General features: G+C 43.6%; 1 protein-coding gene across 1 annotated transcript; it reads right to left on the reverse strand.

Moving 5' to 3' along the window:
• Positions 1-5,782: 5,782 nt before the first annotated feature.
• On the reverse strand, positions 5,783-21,904 carry CYS1 (cystin 1). Its single transcript, XM_073001519.2, has 4 exons — positions 21,870-21,904; positions 13,711-14,310; positions 8,550-8,596; positions 5,783-6,347 (listed from the first exon to the last, which is right to left on the reverse strand). The coding sequence occupies exons 2-4, from the start codon at positions 14,101-14,103 to the stop codon at positions 6,251-6,253; spliced, it is 537 nt and encodes a 178-aa protein (XP_072857620.2). The 5' UTR covers positions 14,104-14,310; positions 21,870-21,904; the 3' UTR covers positions 5,783-6,250.
• Positions 21,905-24,701: the final 2,797 nt, after the last annotated feature.

Consider the following 24,701-nt stretch of genomic DNA (forward strand, 5'->3'; position numbering starts at 1 on the left):
AAAACAGCCACGAAACTGCATTGGAAAGTCAGTTTCTGTCACATTCTAGTGTGACCAAGAAGGAAAAGCCAGGATGCTTTGATTCTCAAGGATTAGACATATGATGTCCTTGAGGACCTCTGCTTCCGTTTCCTCATAGGTGTCAATTTTTACCATTTACATAGGAGCAAGGAACAATGTTGAGTTGGGATACTGCTGTGATAAAAGCCTGCCTTCCACATGCAAGATAACCTGATTGTGTAAGGTGTCCAGGAGACATACTGTGTTGGTATGTGCTGCCAAGTCAGAATCGACTTACAGTGACCCTAATAGAGCTTTCAGGGTCAATGAGACATTTAAGGTGTTTTACCAATTATGCACCCCCAGTGAGTTTCCTTGGCTGAGTGGGGATTCGAACCCAGGCCTCCTGAGTCCCAATCCATCTCTGTCCACTACCCCACACTGGGTATCACCTGGAGGTAGATGAACCTTTTTCTCCATATACTCCCCAACCGCCATAATGACCCACATTCTGGTAACAGTTATCAGGAGCTGTCTTGATACTGCTTTCCAGAAGACGCCAGACTTTGCAATCTATCCAGCTCTGAGGGGAAAATGTTGTTAAGATCCTGGCAGAGCCAAGCAAGAGAAACTGAAGGGACACTCTTCTGCAGTCTCACCCCTGCAGGCTGAAAGAGGTCAGGCTAAAAAGCACAACACTGAGCTTTTTTGACCAGTTTTAGTCCTGGCCATCACAACTGCTATCCAGCAAAGGAGGGCAGAGCTTGCGCGTGCACGCGTGCACACACACACACACACACACACACACTCTTAACCGCTATTTGTGCTGCTGAACAGGCCAGCCAAGGAAAAATGGATGCTTCTGTAGCCCAAGTACATCCATATGGCTCTATTGGACAGTGGCCATTATTATGCTTAGGGCGGAGGCTGTCTTGGACACTGAAGTTGGGGGGAAGTACAGATGTAAATAAAAAATGGGAGCTGGCAGCTGGCTCCTTTTCTCTCCTCCTTTTGTGTTTTCGATCTCACTGCATCAAGCTTTGTCCCTCTGTTCTCAGTTGGGATGACTCTTCATCCTTGCCTTTTAGATAAGGGGCTCGTTTCTGTTGATGCCATTCAAAGCTGAATTAAAAACACAATTTGTTCAAACTCTGGCTGACCAGAGGAAAAAGGGGATAGGGTTCCTGTACATTTAACCATTGCTTAGAAAAGGAAATTTCACCAGGGCGAGCTGTTAACGCAAGCTACAGCTGTTGAAAGTGCATCCTCCACACCACTGGTTCTTAACCTTGGGTTACTGCAACTCCCAGAAGCCTTCACCACCAACTGTGCTGGCTGGGGTTTCTGGGAGTTGCAGTTCAAAAACATCAGAGTAACAAAGGTTAAGAACCACTGCTCCACACAACAGGAACTCTCTTTTTCACACTCTTCACACTCTGTCCTCTTTTTCACACTCTTCATCTTGCAGAATGGAAGATCATTTTGATGGGAAACAATCCATGATGTTCCAACCAGCTTCATCTGTTGGTGATATTTAAATAGATGTTACTTTCAGCATGGGAGTATACACACAACGAACAATCATCTGAAGTTTATTCAGCCCATTTGAGGGAACATCTATGCCATCATCATCATCATCATCATCATCATCATCATCATCATCATCATCATCATCATCATCATCATCATCATCATGTGCTGTCAGTTCCAGCATATGATGGCCCTCCCAGAGTTATCTAGATGTGAAGTACTCCGAGGTGGTCAACAAATTCCTCCTTCTGGGACTGTGCAATTTGCCCAAAGGCAGACAGGCAGCAAGTCATGTTGCCCCATCAGCTAGGTTTTGTTGAGTTGCCAGTTGGGGTGGGAAAATCTCCCTGTCTGGATGTCATTGTGTTTCTCTGAACCCTACTTGGTGTTTTGGTTTTTGTGTTCTTGCAACTCTTAAGGATCTTAATGGCCCATTCAGGGGCAAGTGAGCCCTGAATACTTTATGAGAAACCAGAAGTCTTTAAGACTAAACACAGGAAGGACAAGGAAACTGGGGTGGGTGGGATGTAGGAGTCACAACTCACTATGCCATCCTTCCTGCCAATTGAAAAGTTCTGATTCTCAGGACCTGAGAAGTCCACTACACCAGATCTCACAACAAGCCTGAAGAAGTACAAATAGGTTTGCCCTTGCTGAGACTGTTAAATCATGAAGTTCCTTCCCATTCCGGTTCACCACCATTCATTTTATCCTGTATGAAGTCACTCCCAGTTAGAAGTTGCTCGCTGAAGATGGCATGAAGTGTTAATTGGGCCACGTTTCGGGTACTTTAAAGCCATGTGCAGGGAAATGTTGGGCCTCCTGGTCTTCCAAACTGCAGCTCCTCGGAGCCCCAGACAGCATGGTCAATGGTAAGTGTGGGGCTTTTGAAGCGGTTTAATCCCAAACACCAGGAAAGGTCATGGTTCCCCTTGTCTGTCTTAAGCCTATTTCCCTTCTATATCCATTCCTGTAAAGCCAGTTGTCTTGCCAACATGCACTTGAACCTTGTGTGAAAAACATGCAAGTAAACATATGTAACTGATACAGAAAAAAAAATAAGATTTTAATCCATTCTTCGTTCCACATGAATGGTGCTGTAGTGAGTTCATTCTAAAAAGTTAAAAAGTGGATTCAAATACATTTTGATAATATAAGGAACTACAGTTCCCAGGAAAGAGCAGAGTTGTAAGACCTTTCCTCACATCCATATAGCCTATTAAAAAGTTTTTTGGGGTGTGTGTGCTTTTTTGTTTTGCTTTTTAGTATAGGAAACATTGAAGCTGAGGCTCCAATACTTTGGCCATCTCATGAGAAGAGAAATCTCCCTAGAAAAGACCCTGGTGTTGGGAAAGAGTGAAGGCAAGAGGAGAAGAGAACGACAGAGGATGAGATGGCTGGACAGTTTCATCTAAGAGCGACCAACATGAATTTGACCCAACTCCGGGAGGCAGTGGAAGACAGGAGGGCCTGGCATGCTCTGGTCCATGGGGTCACAAAGAGTCGGACACGACTTAACAACTAAACAATAGGTAACATTTAGTTTGCAGAATGCTACTTAGCAGAACAGCTAGATCTGTTTGCAAAGTCAACCTGACTCCATAAAGACAGGTTGACAGATTCACATTGACTGAAAACCAGTAGTAAATCGGAGGGTATTTGGTGAGTCAGCTTCTATCTGAGTTCCACTGATTCAATGGCTTATTGTAGTTGCGACTTACTACTGGATAGATGGATGGGCAAAGAAAATGAAGGGTAAATCCTTCTTGCAAAGGAAATTTGTTTACAGACAATTGCCATCTGAAGCAAACACTTCCATGTGAAAGGAAAATGTGGTGATTATGGCAGTAATTTTTATATGATAGCATGGACAGGTAGTCTATGTAAAATACTGGCTGAAATCCAGTAGTAAGTCACAACTAGAGTATGCCATTGAATCAATGGAACCCATGGAGAAGTTGATTAGTCAAACCCTTTCTGATTCAACCGGCCTATTCTAGTTGTGATCCATCACTGAATATCAGTCACTGTGATTCTAGCAATCTTTCTGTATGGAGTCATATTGACTTTGCAAAGGCTTTTGTGCACCAGGGGCTGGGTTGAGAATACATTAACAATGAAACATCACAGTGTGCTTCCAGAACATAGTGGCCCTAGTGCTCTCCATTCCTAGACTGCTTTGGGCACCAAAGCTATAATCAAGAATGGGAGATAAATTGTATTTAGTTTTTGAATCATCAAATGCTTAACTTTTATTTAAAAAAATTAAAGTTTCCTGATGTGCATATATTTATAAAAGTAAAAAAAAAAATACAAGTATCACTCAAAGTTAAAATCAGTTCTGGTATACTTGCCTTATGAGCTCAGGATGACATTGTGAATCTAAATTGGAATATGTATTTTAATGTTGCCTTTTTCTATTGTGTTTCCTCCTCTGGCATACATGCAGTTTTATCAGTTTTCCTCTGATTCAAACACTCCTCAGCACTTGATCTTGGCAGGGATGTGATCCAGGGATCTCAAACCGACGCCAGTGGACCGTAAGCTGTAGCAGACTCCATTGGGCTGGCAAAGCTTAAGAGTATGAACTGAAAGGTAGATTGTTGTCTGACGGCCAGCCTTGCTAATTACCATGAGATCTGTCACCAGAAAGATGACCGCTAAGTGTTGAATTGGCCACAGCTACTATGCATGGAGTACTGTAGTTGCGATCTGTTCCTGTGGAAGGCTGACTTGCATCAGTGACATCCTTGACCTTCAAGAGGATTTTAGCACCAGTTATTTGGAAGGACTAGCACCACTGTATGGCAGAGACAACAGAAACTGGAATTAGACAGTATCACCCTTGCACTGTCCATAAACATACTCAGTCTTGACAACATTAGCTCTGACCCATTCAGCTTCCGTTCAGAGTTTTGTGATAGAGTGATTCTTCCTTGAGTCTTCCCCATAGGTTTGTCACTAAGCGTTCAGAAGTGGTCTGAAAGCTATTCTTAAACTACATTCAGTGTTTCTGCAAGACTGTCTTGTCAGCAGAAAAAAACATGGAAATAGTGATGACACATGCAGTCACTTTCCTCTAGATAAGAGCAGAAAAATAATTGTTACTTTCAACATACAAGAGTAAAACCATGACGTGAGTGAAGGCATCCGTTTCACTGCTACATCTTCAGAGGCTGCTTTGGAGGGTTGTACATTATAGTCAGTCTAGTTCCTTCTAAGTATACAGAAAACGATCTGGGCTGGTAGTAGGCAGAATAGTAATGAATGGATCTACAACAGAGATTGCTATTTCCCTATTCCACATCCCTGGCAGCCTCACCTTAGTTATTGCTCTGCTGAGAAATAACATTTCAACTGTCATTGTGGGTTGTGTGCATCTTGAGGGATATTTTCATCTGCACTGGTCACTGCAAAGAACCAATGGAGTTCACCCTGTTGTTTTCCAAAACAACAATGGCCTGGGAAGGCAGACAAGGACCAGGAATGGGGGGCTCATATTTCTTGGATTACTGATCATTTAACTCTCCATTCTGGGAATCCTACCCAATTTACACACACTTACAGACACCTACATGTGGCTCAGCTGAGAGAAGAGGCCTAAACTGAAATGCAGTGAGGCTTAGCTAGGCCTAGCTCTAACTAGCTTCCTGTTCAGAATGAATGCTCCCAGGCAGTATTGGGGCAGGAACAGGAAGTTTGGCTGAAGCTAGGCCTAGCTAAGCCTCACCGCATTCCAATTTAGCCTTTTGTCCCAAGTAAGCCACACTGAGGTGTTCGTAAGGCAGAAAAAACTCCCAGAATAAGGAATTACGGGATGAATAGTTCAAGAGATCCCAAAATGTCATTTCTAAGTATGCGTCTTTTTCCAAAGACATTTCTGGCTGGGTTTACAACACCCCAGTAAAAAGCACGAAAATCAGCTACATAGGTAAGTGCTTCCTCTTTCTGTATCCCATCTCATTTTGATTCCTGTGACATGATTCTATGTGTGTGCACTAAAAACTTGAATATTGGGTTGGCTCAATGCATTTGATGAAGTGGATGATAACCCACAAAAACTCATGTTTAAATAGCTCTATCTGTCTTAAAGATGCTATAGCTCGTTTTTCCTTTTCTGTTTGGTTTTTTGTTTGTTTGTTTCATTAGGATGGCGGCATTATTAAACCCATTCTAATTCATTCTAGTTTTAAGGAGAATTTACAACTGCCAAGAGGCGAATATCCACCAACAACACAGAGAGGCACATACGTTAATGTGCAGATTTGGGTTTTATGACAGAAAAGATTCACCGTGGCTCACAGTTCCAAGAAAACTGAGGCAAAGAGCATAAGAGGTCATAATAACGCATTCAAGTCCCTCACTGAGCATCTCCCCAAAGGGTGAAGAAAAGTGGCTCTTCCAATTTTCAAATTTTAAGAGAGAAATTAAACTGGATAGTCACTGTGTCCCTGCTTTGAGGTTTTGTTCTCCAAAATATATTCAGCCTCTTCCAACCGGCCCATCCCCAAAACGGCATTCTGACTCCACAGCACCAGAAGTTGTGCAAACACCATTTTTGTGCCACATGCTTCAGAGAACAGGGCCTCCACTGTCAGCTTCTTGGGCAGGGTCATTTTCCTGTGCAGACTGGGACCTGTCTCTCCCCACCCGGCATTGTTGTTTAATCATCTTGACCCACCGTGTGCCTCTCTAAAGTCAGGCCCACGCAGCCCTGCCTTCAGCGACAGTACTCTTGCTCAATTGTTGCCATCAGCTCCTCTTCTGAGTAATCGTAGGCAATTTTGGCCTGCCTCTCAGGCTTCTTGAGTGAGTGCCTACAAATTAATAAAAGACAGCATAATCAATAGAATACAAATGCATAAAGGCAATGTCCACTAGCAAGACATTGTCCCTCTTACTCTGCTTCTCCTTTAAATTGTGCTGGCATCTAATCCACACACTACTTTAAATATATATATTTTATAAAAATAAAAATGGAATGGAATCCAAAGAGCAGGGGGGCACCGTTTATGCTGGGCAATCTGCTACATCAGAACTTGGAGATGCTACTTTTGGACTATAACTCTCAGAATCCTCCAAGCCATTCAATCGTTGACTACACTGGCCACCTTCCATAATTTTTCAGAGCAATCTGCTGGACACAGTAAAATTAAACAAGGGAGAGATTCATGCATATTGTAGGAACAACAAGGGAGAATAACTGTTCTGTAAGATTAAATATCTATTTATCCTAGAACAAAACTGGAAAAGAGCCTCTTCAATGTCTGAAGAGCAGAAGAGAGTCCCCTTCCCCAGCAAGGGAAGCTGAACTGTATGGAGAATGGCTGAAAACCAGAATGGCTTCACTTTTTGTTGTTGTTGATTCTTAAAAAAAAAAGGAAGACTGAAATCACACAAGAGAGTGGGGGGAGGGGAGGCAAGATCAAGGTATACAACAAAGACTTTTGATCAATGTTTTCCAGCTTGCTTCAGAAACAAGAGCTCATGCTGAGGGAAAGTCACTCAGTATCTATATCAAACTTCCCTAACCTGGTGCTTCTATATGTTGGACAAGAACTTCCATCACCTCCCGAGAGGATGGGAGCTGCAGTCTAATCTGATTGGGAGGGTGCCTGGTCTGGGAAAGCTGATCTGAATGAAGCAAGCGATGTACTCATAGAGCTTAACTCTTATCCAGGCACATGAGACAGAGTCCCATTTTAAGCTTTGCTTTGCTTATTGAAGAATTCACACACTAGGCCTATACTAGGGCTTTGTCACCAGCCATGGGATTATTGGATTTTTCTGGATCACAAATCTAGATCAGTGTCTGGTGGTCAGTAATGGACTGGCTGGAGGTAAATAATAGCCCATGGACTGGATAAGGGTAAATAAACTGAAACTTAATCCAGACAAGACAGAGGTGCTCCTGGTCAGTCGAGAGGCAGATCAAGCAACAGGGATGCAGCCTGTGCTGGATGGGGTGACGCTCCCTCCAAAAACACGGATGTGCAACCTGGGGGTACTCCTGGATTTGTCTCTGAGCCTGGATGACCAGGTCTTGGTGGTGACCAGGAGTGCCTTTTCACAGTTAAAACTAGCGTGCCAGCTGCACCCACCCCTGGAAAGGTCGGCTCCAGCCACAGTGACCCTAGTTACAACCCACTGGATGACTGTAACACACTCGACATGGGGCTGCTTCTAGAAAGTGTCTCACAACTTCAACAAGCCTGAAATGCAGCAGCCAGTCCACTGAATGGGGCGGGTAGCAGGGGTCACAGCTGTTACAGCAACTCCACTGGCTGCCAAACTCTTTCTGGTACAATTCAAAGTGCTTCTTCTAACGTATAAAGTCCTATATGGCTTGGGCCCAAGCTGTCTCAAGGGCTGCATCTCCCTTTAAAAGTTTGCTTGGGTGTTAAGATCACCAGGAGAGGACTTTCTCTTGGTTCCACCACCTTTGTAGGCAACACTGCAGAGGGCCTTCTCTGTTGCTGCTCCCAGACTCTGGAAAGGGAGCTCCACCTGGCAGGCCCATATGTACAGATACTGTACAGTACCTAAATGTGGCTCACCTGGAGAAAAGGCCTAAATGGGAAAAGGCCACATGGCCTAACACAGGTCTAGCTGTCTGTTGAGAAAGAAAGTGCCCAGCTAGTACTACGTAGGTGGAGCTAGGCTCTCCCTTCCTGTACTGGCTCAGAGTATACAGAGCAGCAGTGGAAACAAGATTTCACTAAAAATATGTTATTTCCAACACTCCTTGGACCTCCAATAGGCTGCGGGGAAAATAATACTGCTAGACTATGTTAGACAACAGAACTGATTTGTCCGTATCAGAAGCAATCCAGAGGAGATCAGCCAACAGGATGCTGTCGTTTTATACAGGTTGCCCAAAGGTATCCATAGTCTTCACATTATTCAGGGATGTTCCTTTCATGGCCTCCAGACACGAAAGCACAGGAAAGAAAACTATGACTGTTTTTGCAAAGAAGAACAGTGCTGGAGGGGTTGTCATTTGCTTGAAGGTAACTTACTGGTTAGCAAAGTTACTGCTCTCTGGGGTGGATCTTGGTAAAAATACCTGGAATGCAAAGAACATGAAAACATTAAATATTCTATTATGATGAAAGGCAAATTGATCACTACTAGTGAAATCTATAAAATGTGCAGTAATTTCTGTCCCCAATGTTGCTTTGTAGTAATAACTGTGCATCTACTTTTCTTTGTTAAATATGTAACATCCCATTTAGGATTCTTCCCCTCCTCCCCCGTTTCAGGTGTAAGTGTGCCCAATAATGAATGGGGCCATCACACATGGGGGGAGAGGTTGAAGCTTCCCCACAGGCATTCCGCCCCCCCCCCCCCCATTCACCTCCAATGCATAGGAGCTAAAAAGTGGAGACCATGAATGCTAACAGTACTGACAGGCTTTTTTTTTTGCTCAAGTTTATAACCACAGACTGTTAAGATCAGCAATTAACTATGACTAATTAACCATAGACCCAGTGTAGAGTGATGGACTAAGACTCAGAACACCTGGGTTCAAATCTCAGTCTCCTCTGTTGACTCAGGACAGGGAATATGTGGTCCTCCCACTGTTGCTAGAGTATAATGCCCAGCCTTCTTCTTCTCTATTGGAAGTGCTGGCTAAGGCTGACGGGAGCTGCAGTCCACCTCCATCTGCATTCTGCATCCCGGCCCTCAGAGATGCTTTGATGGAAGTCTGAACTGAGTTCCACCAACAGAGGGGGAGGCTCATCACCCAACGTAAACTCCACTCCCCGATATCATCATGAGTCAACTACGCCTACCAGAAATCCTAGCATGTACAGAACCTTGTTCATAACCTGTTGCAACAACACCCAGCAACAACAACACAATTTCCACTCTGTGCTTGCATTTGCTTTGCCCTCCTGTTTTGGGCTAATATTAACTCTTCACTACATTTCGGAGCAATTCACTATGGCATCTATCCCAGTTACAGAGCACAGTGGTGATGCTCCACAGCCTTTTAGTAGGACCTGTGGTTGTTGCATGATGCCCTTGGGGCATCATGTCTCTTTAAAAAATTATCCACACGAAACCCCAATACATCTGGGGTTAAGATTTCCTGAAAATACCAGTAATGCAGGAACAAAGCTGAAAGTTGAGTAAGAAGGCAGTCAATAGGTGGTGCTGTTTCACAAAAGCTTAGCTAAAGCCAACAAAAAATATCTCTTGCATAAAACTAGAAATTAGTGACAATTTTTAATTTAAATTTTTTTATTTAAAAATTTTAAATAAATTTTTTATTTAAAAATATTTTTATTTAAAAAAATAGCGACAAATTCTACACTATTATGACTCACTCAGCAGAGATGGAAAATGTGCTGTAGTCTAAAGAAGTATCTTTTCCTATCTGTTATTTTGTTTCAAAAAATCTAATTGCTTTTATGCCATTTGCTGGCGGATGTTTACCACGGCTGTTAATAAATGCTACTGTACAACCAAACCAACTCCTACCCAAATGGAAGCAAACCATTCTTGTATTGAATTTCATATCCTGCACGCCACTTAACATCTGCATGTCTGTTCATATCATTTCTAGATTATTTCACAAACCAGAGTGCTGCTTATATATACCACCCCACAATGCTTAAAGCATTCTCCAAGCAGTTTTCCATTGAATTATGGAGACTGCACATTCCCTCCCCCCCCCCCCCCCAGCGAGTTGGCTACTCAATTTACCAACCTTTTAAGGACAGAAGGCTGAGTCAACCTGAGCTCAGGATAGAACTCAAGAGGTGAGCTGAGTTTTACTGCAGATTTACCATGGGGCTCCTAGTACCATTTCATTTTTAAGCTACAGAAATGATTCTGAGAAAACATGCTTTCAACAGACCGCAACTGCTGGAATTGTCCCATTTAGCAAGAAAGAAAACAGAAGGGGGTGGTGGTGAAAGAGACCGTTCAGCTGCAGGAATCTTAGAATCCCCTTTCTCTGTCTACCATTTGCTCACCCCTGGTGGCCTCAGGTGGCAAGAGGACAGGAGACAGCTGAGCTAAAAGGGTAAAGACCAGCTGTTGCCAGGCTAGAGTGGGTGGGTGGAGGCAAGGGAAGCAGAAGAGTGAAAGAGAAGTGGTTGCGATGGGAGGTGTGGCCACATTTCTCAAGACATAATGTACATTGTATTTTTAAAAAAGTTAATTCAAAATACAAAAAACAATTGGAGTTTTGGCGCTTTCACAAATCGGACACACAGGCCTTTCACAATTCATAACTGGTCTTGCACATGTGGCAGGCCATCCTCTTGATCTGGTATTTGTTTCTCGGCAAAGAGGTCATGAACTGAAGGCGAGAGACGTGTCCTTTTCACCAGTGCCACAGACAAATTATTATCTCTTGAAATTTAGTCTTACACTGGCGACTTCCCTCTGCGAGGAGACGGGACCAACTAGGATGGTCCACCCTCGAAGACTGTTGGATTTGGAACTTGAGTATCATCCTGGATTGTCCATGGAACATCAGATTTTGACCATGATCAGGTCCACCTTTTTTTCATCTTAGGCTGACTGTCCAATTTGAACAAGAGTTCCCAGATCCATGCACTGGTAATCTCAAGAACTGACTACTGTAATGCTCTCCATGTGGGGCTTCCCTTGAAGATGGTATGGAACTTCAGCAGGTCCAGAACGCAGCAGCCAGGTTAAGACAAGGAGGTCTGATCGCATCCCCCCTATCCTGGTTTGCCTGCACTGGCTTCCTCTCAGCTACTATGACAGATTTAAGGTGCTAGTTATGACTTATAAAGCCCTGAAGGGCTTGGGACCTCATTACTTGCTGAAGCGCATCTCCCCCCAAATATCTACCTTGTCTCACTACTGAGGGTGGCTACCCTAAGGGAAGTAAACTCTCACTACGAATCAGGTGTTTTCATCAGTGACACCCTCCTCATGGGAAAAAAACATCCTTTAGAGCAGTGGTTCTTAACGTGGGCGATAATGCCCCCCAGGGGGCAATTTCATTTTTCAGGGGGGCGGTAGAACAAAAAGGGGCGGCGTGGGGGCGCTGGAGCAGAAGGGGGGTGCTAGGGGGGCGCTGGAGCGAGCCAAACCTGTTAAGATGGCTGCAGCCTTTTTACAGTGTGCATGAATATATATTTTCCTCCAGTCTTAATTTAGTTTCAGAGTTTTCGTCTTGAAATTTTTAGTTCCTGCATTGTGGTTTGTTTTTATGCCCTTTTAATATTTCTTTTTGTGTTTTAAAATTCGCTTGCAACTAAATCATTAAATGTTACTTTTTGGGGGCCTTTCATTTTTGTTGTAAGCCGCCCAGAGACCTTTGGGTAGAGTGGGCGGCATATAAATTAAATAAATAAATAAAAAATAAAAATAAAATTTTCTTGGAATTGAATTTTGTTTTCAGGGGTCATTGGATTTAAGTGTCATAAATGAATAAATGAATAAATGAATAAATAAATAAATAAGAAAGATATCATCACCGTGGGGAGGGGGGCGATGATAACTTCCTCAATGGCTCAAGGGGGCGTTTCTTTCAAAAGGGTTAAGAACCACTGCTTTAGAGCAGTGGTCCCCAACTTTGACCAGTTTAACATGGGGGGGCGGGGGGGGTCTGTGTGTGCATGTATGCATGCGGCAGTAGTGTGCATACAGGGGTGGACATGCATGGTGGGGCATCTGTGCATGCATGCAGGGGCCAGTGTGTCCATGCGTGGGCTGGGTGTGTGCAACTGTGTGCATGGAGGCATTTGTGTGTCTGTGCATGCGTGGAGAGCATGCGTGCATCTGTGCATACGGGGGGTGAGAGATCTGTGGCCCAGAGGTTGGGGACACCTGCTTTAGAGATTAGACAGGCCCCCTCCCTACAGTCTTTCAGAAGATTACAAAAGATGGAATTATTTAGGGAGGTCTATGGTAACATTTGGCTAAGATTGAGTGTAGGTTTGTTTTGATTTCACGGACTTCATTTCTACTGATTTCTATAAGCTAAACAAACTCCTTGGCACGGGTGTTGATGCAATAAATCAGCTGTTCATTGTCTATGCCAGCTGGCGTTTCAGATGTCATTAAATCGTTAGTTACTTTACTTGTGATTAGTTAGTTACTTTCTTTCTAGTGTCACTGCCAGTGATGGGAGGGAAACCTGTGGGTTTGTCTGCTTCTTAAGCCAAAATATTTGGCTGGCTTTGGCACTATTCACCTTGACCAGGAACTGGGGTGGGGAATCATCTGCTGCTCTGTAAACAGTCTTGGGGCAGCCCTGCCGCCTCCCAGCTTCCTAGTGGAATGAAAATGAAGAGTTTTCGTGTGCAACAAACACTGTCTTTCTGAAATTTGGAGAGAGGGAGGGAGGGAGCTATGTTGATTCCTGGGGGTGGGGGGCAGAGAGAGAAAAAAAGAAAAGCAAGCAAGAAAAAAAGCAACAGAGCCCTGTGAGGGTCACACCTGAACACCTTGCAAGATTTATTTGGCACTAAGTCATTTTGGGGTGCAGCCACTTCCATCAGAGGGAGCGTGGATCTGAACCTGGCTGCAGGCCGCACAACCTCACACCAAGGAAAAGCTAGCCATCTTCAAAGTTTCACAGGACTTTGTTGTCCCTGTCCTGCGGAGGCTTAGAAAAATAACTTTCTTGGGCGGCAACTCCGAAGTTGCCACACTAGCTGACAAATTCTGTGAACATCCAGCCCCACCCAAAAAAAACACAAACAAACAAAAAACAAAAACCTGGCAGGAAACAACAACAGAGTGGGATGGATTCTGATTTCTCTCCTCCTCGTTTTCCTGAATCGCAAATAAAATCAAATAACATTGTGATGTTAACTTTGATTTTAATTCGATTTCGAGTCAATTTGCAATCCGACTGCAAATTTCATCTCTCTCTGTCTCTATAAATTATATCTGTCTCTCCTGCTTGTAGAATTGTTGATTTCCTCGTTACAGCTTTCTATCGCTCTCCCCTGTACACTACCTAGATCGGTTTAAAAGCGAGATGTTCGCCCGTCTGACCAGTGGGGTCACTCTGGACAGGGTACAGGGGACAGCAATAGAAAGCGATAAATAAATAGCTAGCCCACCAAAGCGGCTTGCCCAGCCCTTCCACGTCCGACTATTCTCCCCCCCCGTTCCAATTGCTGGAGACGGTCCGTCACGCCCCTCCCCTCCCCTTTCCCGCGCGCGCGGGGCCCTCCTGACCTCGGGGTCCCGCGGGCTCCCGCCTTCTCCTCCTCCGTCGCCCCCTGCCGGTCGGGGCCAGGAATCGCCAGCGTCGAGGCGGGGCGGGCCCTCTGGCGGTGGCCAGAGCTGCCTCCTGCCGTCGTCGTCGTCTTCGCAGCCGGCGCGGCACTCGGCCAGCAGTTGGTCCAGGAGCTCCGCGTCGGAATCGGGCTCCCCTCCCGGCGGCGGCAGCGGCGAGGGGTCTCGCGGGGGCGAGGGGTCGCCCTGGCTCCCGGGGGCCTCGGCAGGAGCGGCCGCTTGGCCTTCCTCCCGGCCCTGGCCGGCGGGAGCGCCGCCGCCGCTGCCCTGCCGAGCGGCTCTCCAGCGCCTGGCCGGGCTCCAGGGGCGCTCCTTGCTGCTCCCGGTGCCCATGGCGGCGGGGCAGGAGCGGCGAGGCGGCCCCGGGCCGGTCTCTCCCGCTCCTTCCCTCCGCTCCACCACTACCCCCACCACCCCCCTCCGCCGCCGCCCGGAGTTCTGGTTCGAAAAAGCCGCTGCGTCTGTTACAGCTGCCCAAGTTGGCACGGCGGGGCAAGGGGGGAAGCGGGGCCGGCTCCTCGCCCCCTTTCCCTTGTCCTCCTGGATTAAAATAAAAGAGAAATTAGAATAGAAGAACTACTGTAACTGCTCTTGCGTCGCTGACCTCGGGCGAAGAGCCCAGCTCTCTTTTTCCGTCCCAAGAATTTGGCCTTGAACGAAACCCAAACCCAATGGGTGTAACCTCCTTCTCCCTCAGAATGAAGCTGGATTCAAAAATAGCTGTGCCTGAATATTTTAAAATTTGGGGTGGGGGAGGGAGGTTAGAAAAGAAGGAAATGCCAAAAGGCAGTGCTCATGCAGATTGCATCTGTGGTAGACTCTGGTGGGCAGAAACCATGGCAAAATAAATAAGATTCATCACGGTCAGAGTACCGGCCGCGAAAAGTCTCCCAAGGAACCGAACTGCAGCTCAGCCGGAGGAAGTTCAGCTCCTTTCCTTGTTCTTTAGTGTCCCAAAAGAGATTTCTTTTCTCAAAAGCAGTACAGTGAGTCCAGAAGTTTTAATCTTGGATTAATCTGAATTTTATCTTAGTTTATTTTTTATATTATATGTAAACCACCCAGAGTAGACCCGTTCTAGATGGGCAGTACATAAATCTAATAAATATTAATGTCTTTACAATGCTGCCAACCAATCTGCTAATAATAATTAGCAGGGTGATTTATACAATGGTTGCCTTAATTAGGAAGACATCTGGAGCCACTGGCCTACACTCAGGGCAAGAATGGAAGCTGAATGTCTATATGCACGCCCTTGGACATCTTGTACAATTTGGTGGCACTGAGTTGTCTAGACAGGGTCACAGTAGACGTGCTTGGATCAGTACACGATGTGGCCTTGCTCGCTGCATTTTAGTGTTTTTCTCTGGAGCATGTTATGACGAGCATACATGTCTCTGAATGTATCAGAAGTACCTCCTCGTTATGACTCATCAGAGTCACACTGATACTGTTATATAGCTATAATTAGAGGCTCTGACACATCCAGGCAGGTAGGAGCAATACAACCACCTGTCATTTGAGAAATAGGTAAGACATTCAATAGGGTTCCTTTTGATTTCCAACCATTAAGAACTATTTGCATTGCAGCTTCTGTCAACTTGTTATCTGTTCTGTAATTGTGTGCTGTTGGTCAGTTTTGATCTATCTGGGCCAAATCTAGAATCAGTTTAAAAGAACAACTTGTCTATTACACTCATCATGGCTTTTTTTTTTTTTTTGAAATTGTGGATGACGTTTATTGCTGCACAAAAGTACAAAATACTCTGCTAGTCCCAGGGAGATTAGGAAGAAAGAAGAAGACAATGGCTTCTTCCTCGTGCTTGATTGTTCTATCAACAGTCCTGGCATGATACATTGTGGAAGAAAAACCAATTCTTCACAGTTGTAATCCAAACAATTAGGTAGCCAGACAGAACATGGCTGCAGTTCTGAAGACAGGTCTAATGAAATAAGACCCTTCGAACTCGGGGAGGCTTCATACTGAGTCAACATGTGGAAGATGGTGCTGTGAATGTGGATTAACTGTGCAGGAATGGCTCAAGTCAGTTTGTGGTCTGAGGAAAATGTCACAACAGTGCCTCTTCCCCAGGCCATCTACAGAAGCTGACTGAACCATTGAGCCTCTGCTGTTTCTCAGGGCAGCTGCCTACTTTATGGGTGCAGAGCAGGGTGTGTGTCAAGAAGATACTATTATAGCACTAAATACACTTCATACCATTCTCGTCTATTGCTATGTGGTCTAGAGATGAAAGCATGGGAAAGGACAAACAATTGAGCCTCATATCGCAGTCATGTAAGTGGAGAGATGTCTTCCCCATGAGTGGTTAGATTCTTTTGTGCAGTTTAGGCATGGTTTATTGCTTTGGAAGTCATTAAATACAAGAAGCACAATCTTGAACCTAAGTCCCCGTGTTGGATTGTGTTGCCAACTTTTTGCTCATCAGATATATACCCCTGTTTATATATAAGACCTAAGGTGAAAATAAGCCCTAGTATGATTTTTCCGAATGCTCGTAATATAAGCCTTACCCCCAAAATAAGCCCCAGTAAAGTTAAACTCCTCCCTCCACCATTGTGCAGCAACCAGAAGAAGATGACATGACTGTATGTAAATCAATGTACAGTAGATGGTTGTCCATGGAAAAAAATAAAACATCCCCTGAAAATAAGCCCTAATGCATTTTTTGGAACAAAAATTAATGTAAGACCCTGTCTTATTTTGGGGGCAAAAGGGCATATTCTATATGCACAGAATATTGGGCTCATGGAGGACAATATCTGATGGTTAAATATTAAGGCAAATGCTATAGAAACATTTTGGGTCAATGCTTTAAAAACTTCGAATTCTTGTAGACAAAATAGAATTCTGTTCTTGGGTCTGTCTAGAAAATAGCTAGTCTTTGGAGAAGGTGAAAAGGCACTTGTGCCCACCATTTCCATCCCATCTCCAAATATGTGAAGAAGTAATTTCTAGCTTTCAAAAAGCTCATAGAAGACTACAGGAAGTAGCTTATTTTTCTTCTTAATTTTTTTGGAAGGTATAATTTATAAGAATTTGAAAAGAAACTAGGAAAATAATTCATGTTACACCACAAGGGCAAATGCAGGGCAATGTACAAATTAAAACAAGTATTTGCTGATTATCCAGGAAAGACTGGATTGCATACAAAAACTCTTCATTCTTTGCTGAGCTTCACCCATCAGAAATGTGAGATGGAGCCAAAATTGAGGGAGAGGACTCATAGTTCCACTGTTCTGAAAATACAAAGTTTTGTCTGCAGATTTTTCAAGTTTTGGAAGACCAAGGAATAAAAACATTGCGCTAAATTATTTAATGGAATCAAAACTTTCCATCTGTGATTGATTTAGAGATGGGACAGACACAGATAAAAGGAGTTGTGCTCTGGAAGCAGGTCCCCACCATACTGTCACACATGTATCTGAATTCTTTCCAGGGAAAATCCTTTCTTGAGCAAAGAGCTCAATTGTGCACAGCACTGATTGGCTAGTCACTGGAGCATCACGACATTCCCTCCCCAGAGACTTGCAACTGTTTTTAAAGCTATTTCTTTCGAATGAATAATCAATGGGACTTGTGGGGGGGGGGGAAATGCAATCTTAGCTTCCTCACTTCCTCGCAGGAATGCTCCTGTTTTGGATTCAGGTCCAGCAATGTCCTGCATGCCCTTCTCCAGGATACTATTAAGCAAATATCCCCAATCCAGTGTTTTCATCCCTGACTTCGGGTTTTCCCTTGTGGTTTTCCTCAGGTTTTCTTTTTTGCCTACATAAAGTGGAAGTGGAATACTTAGTCTGATGTAGGTGATAAAGTGATGGATTAGAATTCAGGAGACCTGGGTTCGAATGCCCATTCAGCTGTGGAATCTTTTGTTAGGGTAAGGGACTGGTAAAACTTCTCAATTACTGTATCTCACTTGCCTTGAAAAGGTGGCTATAAGTCAGTTCTGATGTCACATAACACACCAAAATTGGGGAATCGGCTTTCAGGTTTCAGCAGGTTAGCTAGAACAGCTTGTTGGGCTTGAGTACGGTTAAAAAAACACACCACCAAACTTCTGCAAATCTAAAATTCCTCTGAATATGCAAATACGCTCCCACTCACATACGTTCGTAGCCTTGTGCTTGCAGCCCTGTTGGTACTCACAGTCTGAATTTGTTGTGAGCAGATGGTGAGGGTGAGAATGATGATGAAGCAGCTTTCAAAGTTTGGATTATTTGGATTATTTAAAAGCAGAAACAGCGTTTTGAAAAAATGAAAAAGGCGGACAGATTGAGAGCTTAAGACGAAGTGAGAGCAGAAAGAAGCCTTGCGGTTGCTGACTGTGGCGAAATGCCAACAGGGGACGTCATTCCCTGCCTGTCCATCACAGAAGCTCAAAAGGGAGGAGCCAAGGACAGGGCAGGAGGGGCGGAGTCAGGGAAACAGTTGGAGATGTGGAATGGCAGTTAGGGTTTAGGAGAGAGAAGGAGAGGGTTGGCGAATTGAGCTGAGAGTGTTAGGAGAGGGAATTGAGAAGGTTAAGCAATATTGAACAAGCAGGAATGAAATTATAAGCACTTTAAGAGAGATGTTGATTGAAAGTATACAGCAGTTTGGAATAAAAGTGATTGCCTACATGATCCAAGATGTGTTAATGCCTGATAAAGTTCATATGTGATTTACCTTTATGATTTACTTGGACAAAACAACAACATAGGCTGGATGTGGCCCGTGGGCCATAGTTTGGAGACCCCTGTCCTAGGAATAGTGACTAATAGGACTTTCAAGGTGAGATATTTATGGAGTAGTTTTATCAGTTCCACACCCCAGTCAGTTTCCATGGCTGAGTGAGGATTTGAACCCTGTTCTCCAAAGTCCTAGTCTGTCACTCTATCCACTACATCAGTGGTACCCAACCTTTTCAAAACCCTGGACGTGTTTGGGGGGTAGGGTCCATGTGCAGGGGTGTGGGGGCACCCCTGCGCTTGCAGGTGGGCATGGCATGTTTGCGGGTGGACGTGGCAATTAGCTGATGGGTGTGGTGTGCTTGCACGCATGCATGGGTAAGCATGGTGCGCTTGCACATGAGCATGTCATGCCCATCTGCGAACGTGCCCGCTCACTCACACATGAGCACGAGCATGCCACACCCACCATGCATGCATGCGGGGGGGGAGGAGATCTGTCTCTGTGGCCTGGTCCTGTGAAGCCCATGGACTGGCATCGGGCTGCAGACCGGGGGTTGGGGACCCCTGCACTACACCACGTCGGCAATATAGGACAATAGTAACTATCGATCAATAACTATCTCACTGTTCTTGCACCACTCTTTTAACTAATAGTCAGGCCTGCCTCTTTGCTGTCTTGTTTTGTAAGTTGTCTCTTCACTCTGACTTGGCTTTCCTCAGCTGTTCTCCTTATGGCACTCCGGAGGGTCAAGTCTCCTCATTATCGTCTTACTTCAGCCAGTCTCCTGACTTTAAATTATCTTCCCATTTATCAGTTAGATATTTTCTGTTGCTGTTTGCGTTGTCAAATAAAGCTGAGGATTAAAGTTACCTGAGAATGGTTTGATGGAAGTTAAGCGATCTGACTAGAAACACAGCAAATAAAGGTGTGCAGATTTGTGTTTTTGAACTACAACTCCCGGATAGCTGTGAATTCTGGGAATTGCAGTCCAGAGCACAAATCTGCTTATCTCAGAGGCCAGAATAAGGAATTTTGCCTAATAAGCTGGGTTGTTCCCAGCTCTTGTTCTCATATTTCAATGAGAACTGTCATTCTAACTTGACTGTTTTCCATAATAATCTATTTAAGCATTATGAGCTAAATCTAACTAGAATAGCCCCACAGAATCAATAAGACTTTGCTAAATCAAAACTTATGGAAGTCCCATTGATTTAACTACTCTGCTTGTATGTCCCATATTAAGATGGACTCAAATTTTTTTCCCAGTGGCACAGTATCTCCTTACATTGATTTATTTATACCAACCATTTGATAAAATTATTGAAAGAGCTTACCAAAAGGTTTAAAACATTGTGAAAAAAAACACACAATAGAAAGTCTACTAAAAAGTAATTTAAAAAACACTAGGAGTAATATAAAAGGTAGTCCAATAAGCCTTCTAGAATTTTTAGGCAGGATTTGACAAGTTATTTTTAAAAGTGACATAACTCATTACAAAGCTTCCAAAAGTAACTAAGGATTTCTTGGTGCTTTAAAAACACTTATCTAGTGGTAGCTTGTCACATCAATCAATCTATTTCTCATTCCTTTTCTGTTTTTTTCATTCCTCTTTTGAGAAAACAAATTTAACTACAAAGATAAAAAGTCTTAAAATCAGAAGAAATTTAGCTCAAGAAAAAGTAACAAGAAGTGTAGAAAGAAAAAGTAATGAATAAATATTACTATTTACACACAAAGAAGGAAATAAGGTTGCTAGTCATTATTTTGTGGAAGGATCTGTGTTATCCCCTTATTACCTCCAGCATTAACACACTACAGGCGTTACGACTTGTGTGCTATCATTCCCAGCTTTTGTTTTAGGTTCTCTCTGTCTTGGAGACAGGATGACCCAGATACCCAGAAACAGATGGAAGGACCCACTTTTAACAGAAAGGCAGGAGAGGAAATGGTTCGCTGGGTCTCTGCCAATGGATCAAATTCCTGAGAAGTATCAAAGGCATGAGAGGTCTACTGCCCTGGCTATTAATGATTTCAAAACTGGACTTGTTGTTTTGAACTACTGGCAAAACTAGCTAGATTAACTACAGCAGAGCAACACTGTAGCTTTCCTGTTAATGGACAACTTGAGCAGTGTCATTCTTCATTTAACGAAGTCTACCTTACTGATCTACTCTCCAGAGGAAAGCCACTTACTTTGACCGTGCTTTAAATAAAAATCTAATTCTAGGTGAAAAGCAAAAGGCTCTTGTACCTGCCATTCCCAGCCCCTTCCTAATGCGTGGTTTAGATTTGTTGACTCATGCATGCATGTTGCTAAAATGTCTGTCCTTTTAAAGGTCCCATGGGAACAGGGGAAGAATAGTCCCTCTCCCACCCCCCACACACCATACCTGTGCTACCTTTCAACCAAGGTCAGGTGGCATCAGAGAGTTCTGAGTCCCGGAATGTGGGTCTTCTCTTACTGCCAGATGGACATTTGGAAGCGACAAAATCCACTGACATTGTACGTGTGTTAGATGTTTGGTTCCAGTGACCTTGTATCACATTCCTCATCCCCTGCCGTAAGCTAAAGTGTAACCAGCTCGAACAAACGAACACACTCTTTCTAACAACCTTACTACTCATGCGAGGGAGTGTTTGCCAGGCAACTAGAGCCTGGGAGGCACGCAGAGTTAAATGTCATCCTAAGCACAAGTCTTGCTTCTGTCCTTCTTTAGGAGGGTGCAGTTACCTGTTTATCCCGAGGGCAGTTTGCTCACTTCTTTCGTCCACCCAACTGGCACAGTGAGTCCGAGAGATAAGCGGCTATAGGTTGAATTTGGCTTGTCCTGATGTGGTCATGCCAGTCCTGGTAACTTCATCTTTAGAAATACATATATTTCCAGGATTAAAAAAAAAAATACTTTTAATATTATCAGACCATGGATAAGTGAATCAGTGGATACTGATCCCGTGGATGTGGAGGTATAGTAAAAACACACACATAAAAACAGCACTGTCCAGATCTAATATTTCAAAGCTGAAATACTGATAATAGATTGGGGTGGATGGGATTCTTTAATTCGGGATAGGTAATAAGGGCTCCATTATGGATGAACTAATTTTCCAGAAACATGATCCAGATAGACAGAAATCAGACTTCTAAATTAAGATCATGCTTAGGTGCTGAAGCCAATCACAAGCCAAACCAGACTAATTTGCAAATTGTAAGATGATACAATCTTAAGGTGTGACATTTAAGTGCTTTCAGGGGGGAAAATATTCCCTCTTCCAGTTATACATTATCTGCAATGCATAGCTTGGTTCTGAAAGTGTGTCCTGATGACCAACCACATAGTTCCACAAATACCCATTAATACACAGTGAATAACTCAATTTTTCGTTTCATAGATAACAAAAGGGTTACCTTATGTAAAACAGTTGCTCCTGCATCACTTTGTCGCTCAACTGTTAAAATGAAATAAAGAAGTGAGGAGATGTGAACATTTAAAGTTATTATGGCTATTGTAAGCCAGGCATGCAATCATCATGGTTGAACTACCACAGTTGGTTATAAACTGCCAGGGAGAAGTAGAAAAGGTATGTCTCCGCCCTGGTCACACAAGGGAAATATTTTCTAGTTCTGATACTTTCCATACCTCTGTTGTACTTAACCATGGTCATGTGGTTTATATCCCAGGATGAACGTCCCAAGAACTTTTAATGGTACCAGTTTATTTATTCCTATTTCAATTGTTATGGCCGACTACATCACGGAACCCCACATGGAGGGGACAGACTCGCACGGGGCAGTGGAAATTAGAGAGAACATTAATCGGGAAGGGGTTTCTGTTTAGGAAAGTGTCCTCCTTTGGCACTGGCTGCTCCTGCGGAAATGGATTGCACACAATAGATTTGGGATATCCGTGCAGCAGTACTGGTGATTACACACACACACACACACACGCACGCACACACACACACACACACACACACACACACACACACACACACACACACACACACACCTGGTGACACTGGCATAACAATGATTCAATGTATCTTCCCATAGGGAAAAAAATTACTTGCCAGTAATGTAACAGTGGTGGGCCCCCATCATGACATACTTTTACCAACACATTGATGTATCAGGCACAATTTTTTTATTTTATTTTAAAGTGCATGCTGCAGTAATGGCTGCCATATTCCTGGCTTCTGATTCTGAAAAGAAGCTGGGCAGGTTGTGCACACAGGAATGCACTGGTACAACAAAGGTACAAAATAATACAACCTGTCAATGGGGAAATGTTCTGCAGTTATACAGCTGGCCGGGAACATGTCTCGATCTTGACTGTGCATCATGTGACCAGAAGAAAAAAGCAATGAGCTAACTGGGGGATAACTATTGCCCTCATGTGACCAGGGCCAAAGTACTGTAAAACCTTCCCCTGCTTGCAGATGGTTAAAAACGGAGAGAGAAGCCAAGGCTTCATCATGTTGGTAGATGATATTTGATACACTTCTGCAGTACGTGAGATTCTGACTGAGCCATTAAAGCCAATTGTCTTAAAGTCAATGGGAGGTATGATCTGAAAGCAAGTAGAAGGATAGTTTTCCCATCCCCAAGTTTAAAAGCGTTGAAAAGTCTTTGGAAATAAAATTTATATGATGTGAAAGAGAAATGACTTTCAAGGGTAATTTATGTAGCTTGTTTCTTGCAAATGAAGATAATTAGAAAATAACCAGGAAGACTCCCTATATGAGAGCTAGATCACCTTCAGGACATAAATAGAACCCCATACAGTTTCCATTAATTCGACTTTGCTAAGCCTGTGGAATAGACTCCAAATAGAAGATGTGTAGCCCTAAAGGGCATACAGATTGAGTCACCCTCAAAAACTCTTCATAGGCACTGGAGCACCTACCCTCTTTCCCTGAAAATAAGACCTAACCTGAAAATAAGGCCTAGTATGATTTTTCAGGATGCTTGTAATATAAGCCCTACCCCAAAAATAAGCCCCAGTTAAGTGAAACCCTGCCCTCCACCCTTGCGCAGCAACCAGAAGAAGATGACATGACTGTATGTAAATCAATGTACAGTAGATGGTTGTCCATGGAAAAAAATAAAACATCCCCTGAAAATAAGCCCTAATGCATTTTTGGAGCAAAAATTAATATAAGACCCTGTCTTATTTTCGGGGAAACACGGTATGATCAAAGTTATTTCCTGTTTATAAAAGTGGTTGAAAGCTATGCCCTGATGTATGGCCAGTATGTAAGGGATTCCTCATGCAACACCCCATGCCCACCCAAATCTACTCTGGAGAGTTGGTGTATCCTCAGCCTCTGGAGTAGAATTACAGGGTGTGAATTCATTACAAACATAAAGAAGAGGAAGGGGGAAGCTCCCTTGTTTTCTATGAATGACACCCCATTTCTGTTCAACTTGTGTGCAAAGCCTTTATAAAATGGAGTGCACCTTTGTGTAAAAATATTTATGACAGAGGGAAGGTATCACTGAAGGGTTTTGTTCCTCTTCCACCAGGGGGCAGCACACTGAATGTGCATGTTATAATATACAGTACAGTACTTTTAGGCAGATAGGCTACAACAGTGTCATCTGGCGTGGAATTCTAGAGTGATACAGTTTGGATTCCCTGTGTAATGTAATGTGGTGGATAGAGTGAAAGACTAAGACTCTGGAGAACCAGGTTCAAATCCCCACTAGGCCATGGAAGCTTGTTGGGGAAGTGGAATTGGTCAAACCACTCCTTAAAGATTTCACTTACCTTGAAAACAACCTACCAGGGTTCCAACTTGATAGCTCAGAATGTACACAGACTGTGACAATGGCCTATCTAATTATTTTAAATGGTAAGCTTGGCCTGCAGTATTATTGTTATATTAAGATCTTGGTTTTTAATCGAGCAGAAATATATATATTTTTTAAAAAGCAAAAACAAAATATAGTGGCTGGCATTGAACTGTAGAATTCTACTGGCACTATGTCATAGGCGTACATGCCGGTGGCAGATTGCTGCTAGTTAATAAGTCGGTGAAGGCATTTGTTTTTGCGTGCTAAGCCATGCAACTGGTGACATACTGTAAAACCAAATAGACGGGCTGACTTCTCAATTTGTGGCTATTTGCTGCTCAAAGTTTTATGCTGAGAGACATATGCCCACGGGTGTAGATAATAGAATTTTAGCTATTTTATTTTAAATTTTAATCAAATGATTTCACACATAGAACCACAAGG

The sequence above is a fragment of the Pogona vitticeps genome, chromosome 1, assembly GCF_051106095.1.
Source record: "Pogona vitticeps strain Pit_001003342236 chromosome 1, PviZW2.1, whole genome shotgun sequence".
Taxonomy (NCBI): domain Eukaryota; kingdom Metazoa; phylum Chordata; class Lepidosauria; order Squamata; family Agamidae; genus Pogona; species Pogona vitticeps.